Raw genomic sequence first — 8,795 nt, 5'->3', positions numbered from 1 at the left:
CAGTTTATTTTTTCTGGATTCCCAGGGAAATTTGAAAATGAATGGTTATGTGGCCCGCTTTGTTTTACTCTTCGCCGAACACTTTAATGCCACTCTTCAATGGTATAAACCTTTAAAAGTGGGAGAAGTCATCCATTTTATGTTGGTCAATAAATTGGTCGATGACAATCTGGTAGATATACCCATGGCATTGATGATATCGGAAGCTAGTAGCGAATGGGCATATCGTTCGTATGTCTATCAAATTGAGGATGGCAGGCTGATGGTACCCTGTGCCCAGCAGTTTTCGCTCAAAGAGGTTTTCAGTGTTCTATTGGATGTGCGTTTCTTTGGCTTGGTCATCTTCTGCACAGTGTTCTTCTCCCTTCTACACTCTCTCATAGACTACATGTTTGATGGCATAAGGCAGCCGGTGAATGCCCTGCTCAGCGATAGAGTGTTTCCTGCGGTTTTGGGCCTGTCTTTTGTAGCTCGCAACGCACCATGGCGAGTTCTGAAGCTGGTCTATATAATACTCTCCTTTTTGGGCATCAATACCACCTGCCAATTTTCAGCAACCATGAACTCGCTATTCACCAGTCATCCCTATCATCGACAAATCGAAACACTGGCCGACATACGTGATTCACCCTTGAAAATTAATATCCTAAAAGGCGATCTAAATCTTATGGGAGGCACTTTGCTGGACATATTTAGATCCCTGATAACCACTGAGAATGTTACCCAATATGCAGAAATGCGAGATAGTTTAAATGCCTCCACCGGCTATTATGCCAATTTAGGCTCCTGGAGACTGTTGAACCTAAAGCAACAGCTGTTTACCCAAAAGGTCTACTGTTCCTATGACAATTTGACGGTTTTTCGCATAATGCCTTGGACATTTCAACTGCAACAGCATTCGCAGTATAAGGAAGCCATGGATTATCTCATACATCAGGTGCATGCCATGGGTCTGGTGGATGCTTGGTATGCGAGCACCTTTTCTGATTTGGTGAAATTAAAGCAAATCTCTCTGCTGGATCCAAATCCCAGGCAAGACGTTAAGCCTATGACTACCGGTGATCTGTATTGGGCCTGGCTGATATTGGTAATGGGAATGAGTATTAGCGCAATGGTTTTCATTGCAGAACGTTGGTATTATCAGCGGATAAGGTACTTAGAATAAGAATGATTGGAATTGAAATAAAACTTTTGTAATGCTGTAAACATTATGTACTTATAAATGTTTGAAAATTTTAATCTAAAATAGTAGAATCAGATAATTTTGGTTGGAAGTCGTAACTGGACAGCTCTTGCAAAATGTTGGGAAAATCGAACAAAAAATGCAGCTTGTAAGGGTTCAAGGAGTCAAATCAGGAGATCGGTTTATATGGGAGCTATATGAGGTTACTGACCGATTTGAACCGTATTCGGGACAGTTATTAGGAGTCATAACAGAACACCACATGGAAAATTTCAGCCAAATCGGACAAAAATTGTGGCTGTAAGGACTCAAAAAGTCAAATCGAGAGATCGGTATATATGGGAGCTATATCAGATTATAGACCGATTTGGACCGTACTTGGCACAATTGTTGAAAGTTATGAGGGAGTACAGCATGCAAAATTTCAGCCAAATCGAATGAAAATTGTAACTTCCAGGGGCTCAAGAAGTCAAATCGGGAGATCGGTTTATATGGGAGCTATATCAGGTTTTTGACCGATTTAGACCGTACTTAGCACAATTATTAGGAGTAATAACAGAACACCACATGCAAAATTTCAGCCAAATCGGACCAAAATTGTGGCTTCCAGGGGCTCAAGAAGTCAAATCGGGAGATCGGTTTATATGGGAGCCATATCAGGTTCTTGACCGATTTAGACCGTACTTTGCAAAATTATAAGGAGTAATAACAGAAAATCACATACAAAATTTCAGCCAAATCGGACCAAAATTGTGGCTTGTAAGGGCTCAAGAAGTCAAATCGGGAGATCGGTTTATATGGGAGCTATATCTTAATCTAAACCGATATGGCCCATTGGCAATCCCCAACGTCCTACATCGATAGTAAGTATCTGTGCAATATTTCAAGCGGTTAGCTTTACGCGTTCGAACCACATGCAAAATTTCAGCCAAATCGGACCAAAATTGTGGCTTCCAGGGGCTCAAGAAGTCAAATCGGGAGATCGGTTTATATGGGAGCTATATCAGATTCTTGACCGATTTGGACCGTACTTATCACGATTGTTAGGAGTCATAACAGAACACTACATGCAAAACTTCAGCCAAATCGGACTAAAATTGTGGCTTCCAGGGGCTGAAGAAGCCAAATCGTGAGATCAGTTTATATGGGAGCTATATCTTAATCTGAACCGATATGGTCCATTGGCAATCCCCAACGAACTACATCAATATTAAGTATCTGTGCAAAATTTCAAGCGGTTAGCTTTACGCGTTCGAACCACATGCAAAATTTCAACCAAATCGGACCAAAATTGTGGCTTCCAGGAGCTCAAGAAGTCAAATCGGGAGATCGGTTTATATGGGAGCCATATCTGGTTCTTGACAGATTTAGACCGTACTTAGCACAATTATTAGGAGTCACAGCAGAACACTACATGCAAAACTTCAGCCAAATCAGATAAAAATTGCGGCCTTCAGGAGCTCAAGAAGTCAAATCGGGAAATCGGTTTATATGGGAGCTATATCTTAATCTGAACCGATATGGTCCATTGGCAATCCCCAACGACCTACATCGATACTAAGTATCTATGCAAAATTTCAAGCGGCTAGCTTTACGCGTTCGAACGCTTTCGTGATTTCGATATATGGACGGACGAACATGGCTAGATCGACTCACAACGTCGAGATGATCAAGAATATATGGGGTTTTTATGGTATCTTAGACGAATATTTCGAGATGTTACAAACGGAATGACTAGATTAGTATATCCCTATCCTATGGTGGTGGGTATAAAAAGCTAGCCGCTCGATATTCCAATTAGATTTAATTTTTATGATAATCACATCAGAAAGCGAGTATTTGGGAACTGTAAACATCATGCCGGCTATACGAGATAACTGTCAGCACAGGCTGGTACTTTGAGCTCCGACTTGTGTGGTGTTAGTCGTTATCATGGGAAGCTTAGCTGAATGCTACCTGGTGCGTTCACAGGTTGCGGATAATGGAACGCTTCGTATTTCTGCAGAGTAGCTGTAAATGCAGCTGCGGGTGATCAGCGATTCCGAGAGGAGAGTCTCAGTGAGGGTTCAGCTGGCACTGACTCTTACCGGAATACTGAGTGCCGATGGTTCTCGAAATAACAGGGCGAAGTATTGGTGCCTTCAAATAACCAATGGTTAACATCAGTGTCTGTTTTCAGGTTAGGGGCGGCTGTAAGCAAGGGTCAGATCTTGCAGCAAGCGAAGGGCGGGGGGCGCGGAGCGAGGAACACGGACCCGAAAAACAAAAGGATGATTTTTTAAGACCTATAGAAAAGTTAAAAAAAAAAACATACAATTAACAAAAATTCATGAAATCTTTATTTGAATCAATAGTACGGCCCATATTATTTAATGTTTGAAGATTATTTCATGCAAATGTTGACCGTGACTGCGCCTCAAATGCTTCATCCGCTTAGTCCGATTTTGGCATACTCTTTCCTACATTTGGCCGGTAAAAAAAAAATTCAAATTTTGCCCATGAACATTCCACTAAGGAACAGGGGCAAACTCCTCACATATCAATGGGTGCAGTCCGATCCGAGTTTAAGCACAATAACAAGAGGCCTCCTTTTTATAGCCGAGTCCGAACGGCTTGCCGTTCGAATTCTCTATAGAGAGAAGTTTTACATTGCATAGTACCTAACAAATGTTGCCAGCATTAGGTGGGGAAAACCAGCGCTGAAAAAATTTGTTGATGTTCTCGCCAGGATTCGCACCCAGGAATTCAGCGTCATAGGTGGATATGCTAACCTCTGCGCTACGGTGGCCACCATTTGGCTGATATCTCACGCATAAATTCTTCGACGTTGTCTTCCAAAGCGTCAATTAAAGCGTACTTGTTCAACATGAGCTTTAACATAGCCCCACAAAAAATAGTCTAAACGCATTAAATCGCACGATCTAGGCGGCTTGAGAAACCACATGTCATGCAAGTCAAGCTCTTGCATTTTGGGAAAAAAAAATTTTTTGGATATTATCTCATGGTAGCGCTTACCATTCACAGTTACGTTGTGATTCGCATCACCTTTGAAGAAGTACTGTCCAATGATGCCACCAGCCCATAAACCGTAACTTTTCTGGATGGATCTAGCTGCTGTATAGACCGATCTCTCGATTTAAGGTTTTTTGGCCCATAAAAGGCGCATTTATTATCCGGTTTTGCCAAAATTTAGGACAGTAAGTTGTGTTAGGCCCCTTGACATCTTTTTGGAACTTAGCGGAGATCGGTTCAGATTTGGATATAGCTGCCTTATAGACCGATCTCTCGATTTAAAGTTTTGGACCCATAAAAGGAGCATTTATCATCCGATTTTGCAAAAATTTGAGACAGGCCCTTTGACATCCTTCTTCAATTTGGCCCAGATCGGTCCAGGCTTAGATATAACTGCCATATAGACCGATCTCTCGATTAAAGGTTTAGGACCCATAAAAGGCTCATTTATTGTCCGATGTCGCCGAAATTTGCGAAATTGAGTTGCGTAAGGCCTTTAGACAACTTTCTGCAATTTGGCTCAGATCGGTACAGATTTGGATATAGCTGCCATATAGACCGATCTCTCCATTTAAGGTTTTGGGAACATAAAAGGCGGATTTATTCCCCGATTTTGCCAAAATTTGGGACAGTGAGATCTGTTAGGCCCTTTGACATTCTTCTTCAATTTGGGTCAAATCGGTCCATGCTTGGATACAACTGCCATGTAGACCGATCTCCCGATTTAAAGCTTTGAGCCTATTAAAGGCGCATTTATAGCCCGATATCGCCGAAATTTGCGAGAGTGAGTTGCGTTAGGCATTTCGACAGCTTTCTGCAATTTGGTTCAGATCGGAACAGATTTGGATATAGCTGCCATATAGACCGATCTCTCCATTTAAGATTTTGGGAATATAAAAGGCTTATTTACTGTCCAATATCGCTGAAATTTCGGACAGTAAGTTGGGTAAGGTCCTTCGACATCTCTAAGGTCCTTCCGATTATGACGAAAGGTGGTTTACATTTATACCCGAAGTGGTGGGTATTCAAAGTTAGGCCCGGCCTAACTTAACGCCTTTCAAATTGTATTGGGTTGCACAAAAAGTAATTGCGGATTTTTCATATAGTCGGCGTTGACAAATTTTTTCACAGCTTGTGACTCTGTAATTGCATTCTTTCTTCTGTCAGTTATCACCTGTTAATTTTAGCTTGCTTTAGAAAAAAAGTGTAAAAAAAGTATATTTGATTAAAGTTCATTCTAAGTTTTATTAAAAATGCATTTACTTTCTTTTAAAAAATCCGAAGTTACTTTTTGGGCAACCCAATATAACTTTAAACTTGGTAACCGCATGTGGACCTTTGTTGCGGCAAATTTATTGTAAATTTTGTCACTAATCTAACTCATGCATAAACAGTAAGAAAAGGCAAAAGTCTGGCGGAGCCGACTATATAATACCCTACACCACCTAGTCCATGTACTTCTTTTAATATATAGAACTTATTTCCAAATCAGACTAAGTCAGATCAGTCAGACTCTACAGCCTTAGTAGGACATATCGGTTAAAAGATATTTATGGGAGCAATATCTAAATCTTAGACGTCAAATATAATATTGAAGAGATCTGACCAAAATTGTGGCTTCTGCTGCCTTGAAACTCCATATCGGATGAAAGATATATATGGAAACTATATCTAAATGTGGATAGATTTTTTTGAAATTTTGCACAACTAGATCGGACCAAAAGATCGGACCAAAATTGTGCCTGTTACAGCCTTGAATTTTCATATCGGAAGAAAGATATATATGGGAGCTATATCTAAATCTAGACCGATTTTGATGAAATTTTGCACACATTTGTGGACCTCAATTAAAACTCCTCGTGTATAATTTTGTAAGGATTGGACCAAAATTGTGGCTGTTATAGCCTTAAAATTCCGCATCAGATAAAGGATATATATGGGAGCTATATTTAAATCTGGACCGAACGTTTATATACGTCAAATAAAATATCTCTTTGTAAATTTTTTAAAGATCAGACCAAAATTGTTGCTGTTACAGCCTAAATAGGCCATATTGGATGAAAGATGTATATCCAAATCTGAACCAATTTTTTTAAAAATCAATGCGTCCGTCCTTGGGTCAAGGAAATGATATGTGCAAAATTTCATGACAATCAGACCATAAATGCGACCTGATCACAAGAATATATGGACAGAGAGACAGACGGACATAGCTAAATCGAATCATGAAGTGATTCTAAGCCGATCGAAATACTTACCCATGGGTCTAGCTCTTCTCCTTCTTAGCGTTGCATAGAGATTTTGCAGCTCGAGCAGTTTTTCGAAATGCCGACGAGACCAACATTGGGTGCCTTCCAAGAGGACTACCTAGGGATTTGAAATTTTGCACACGATCTCAATAACACCTCAGCTCCAGCCATTTCAAAGATATCTCTAACCGTTCTAACACGGCATATTTTTTACTAGTTTTTTTTCGATTTTCTCCCACTGTGCGTCACTCCGTGTTTTCCCTACCAAAACTCATGAAAAATATTTTAATATAGGCTTCTTTTATTATGAAATTTTAAGTTCCAGTACAACTATTCTATTCAACTACAATCCACATTCTATAAATCCACATTTCCATTAGCCATACCAGCGCACTGCTGCCCCATCCAATGACCAATATCAACCAAATAAAAAATAAATCCTCCATACTTAGCTGTGAAAATTCTTTGACGGGATTGAGATCTTCTATGGAAACCAACTTCAGTCTCAACATATCCAAGAATAATTGGTCATGCCAAACATGCATGAGGCCAACAGCATGTACCTGATGTATGAGTTGATTCAATGGCTCCAGATAGGGTGAGTTGTGTTGCAGCTGAAATCCCCAGGGAATCATGCCATACAGCACGGTTTCAGGGGGAGAATGAAAAGTTGGGCGAGAGGAAAACATCTGCTTTCGCCACAATATGTTGTAGGTCTGTGTGGTGGCACCATAAACGAAGGCAGGATTCAAATTCTGGCGATTCTCATGCACAAAGGATGTATTCGAGCTTATCAATAGAGAGTTTTTGACTGGTGCCAAGATGTCATTGATGCCCATTTCTCGTGCGTCGTCGCTGGGTAACAAAAATTTTAAAGATGAATGCTCCAGATCCTCAAAAGTTCGAATATTCTTGAGTGCTGGAGGTGAAGTGAAAAGCGTTTTGGTCTTGGCCGAATAAAGGGTAGCAAAATTCAAGCCTATAAAACCCACAAAGAAGTAGAGGATTTTCAAACTACTCGTGGTTTTCAGCTTAAGCGTGGGAAAGGACTGACCCAAAATTCCCGGAAATATTTTGTCATTGACTATAAAATCCAAATGATGATATAGGCCATAACGCAGGTATACTACCATGGAATGTAGTGTGGAAAATAGCAGGGAAGCCATTAAAAGGCATCCAAAGAAATAGCCATTCAATAGTACCCCAAAGATCTCTCTTGCCGTAAGAACCTTGCCCAGAGGTATCAAAAGTCTTATCTGATTGATTTCGTAGGTATCTGTAATGCAGCGAAAATAGACGTTGATTAAAGGCACCAAAGTAATGGGTATATCCAGGAGCTCATCAATGACCATTTGATTGATGACACTGAAATGTGTCTTATTGCCCACCTGCAGGGGATAGAACATACTGAGTGTGGCATTATAGTGTTCGGCGGATAAAAGTACGAGCTTGGCCACAAATCCACTCATCTGTAGTTGTCCCTGCGAATCGGCGTAGACAAGGGTACGCGAAGCTGTCTGCTCTACAAAAGTCATCAGTGTTTTATTCTGTAAATTATGCCAATGTTTCGTAAAGAACCCATCAGCCGTAGTTGAAACACTTTGCCAATGATATTCCGGATAAGGTTGAAGTTTAAAGTACAGCCACTGGTCTTGGTATGACAACACCAAGAGGACATTTGTCATTTTTTGCATTTGAAGAAAACCCAAGAGCTTGGTAAAAAATGCCTTTGGGGTGAGGACATTTTCTGCCATTATCAGCATTCTGCTTTGGCGTGTATAATTTAAGGTATTTGCTGTGGTCTCTAACAAGGCCATGTCCAATTTAGAGGACATCTTCATCACCACCAATACTTCAGAGTTGAAGAAATGTTTGAAGTAAAAAGTACCATTCAATGTTAAAAGGACTTTTGGTATAGCAAACTCATGAAATGCCGCCAGATCTTCGCCATATTCTCGATGCACTAAAAGCATGGTTTCATAGGCTTGCTCCTTGTAAATTTCCTTTAGCAGATTTTTGTATATCAAATTCACATCACTTTGCTGAGCTGGGAGTATGGCATCAATGCCAAGGGAACCTTTGCTCCACAAAACCGTAGTGAGAATTACATATAAGACAGTGCTGTGTGAGAGTTTCATTATGACTAGCGTTAAAGCTTATTGTATAGATTTTCATGAGATTATCACAGGCAATGTTAAGGCGCTGTATATAAACATGCCATAGGTATCACCTCGAAATGGCTGGGCTAGGGGATGATGGTTATAAGGTAAAGGTTCTAATTGTCTTTCCCTATGCAAAATGCACAACAATCTTAGTTGCTCCTTCATTATAACCTCCACCATAGGATGGGG

The 8,795-nt window shown here is 40.4% G+C and overlaps 2 protein-coding genes across 2 annotated transcripts in view; one reads left to right on the top strand and one right to left on the bottom strand.

Annotated features, from left to right (window-relative positions):
• Positions 1 to 1,165, top strand: part of LOC106087520 (uncharacterized) — a 1,932-nt gene extending 767 nt beyond the window's left edge. The window contains exon 2 of the mRNA XM_013252578.2: positions 1 to 1,165. This exon is cut by the window's left edge and continues 680 nt beyond it. Coding sequence (XP_013108032.2) covers positions 1 to 1,165 — 1,165 coding nt within the window.
• Positions 1,166 to 6,779: 5,614 nt separating this feature from the next.
• On the bottom strand, positions 6,780 to 8,582 carry LOC106087521 (uncharacterized). The gene has a single exon (XM_013252579.2). It carries the CDS (start codon positions 8,580 to 8,582, stop codon positions 6,780 to 6,782), a length of 1,803 nt encoding a protein of 600 aa, XP_013108033.2.
• Between the last annotated feature and the right edge of the window lie 213 nt (positions 8,583 to 8,795).

The sequence above is a fragment of the Stomoxys calcitrans genome, chromosome 3, assembly GCF_963082655.1.
Source record: "Stomoxys calcitrans chromosome 3, idStoCalc2.1, whole genome shotgun sequence".
NCBI lineage: Eukaryota > Metazoa > Arthropoda > Insecta > Diptera > Muscidae > Stomoxys > Stomoxys calcitrans.
This window is presented reverse-complemented; position numbering and strand designations above follow the sequence as displayed.

Bases quoted from the DNA above. Each gene is read 5' to 3' on its own strand.
- LOC106087521 (XM_013252579.2), bottom strand. From the start codon at position 8,582: ATGAAACTCTCACACAGCACTGTCTTATATGTAATTCTCACTACGGTT.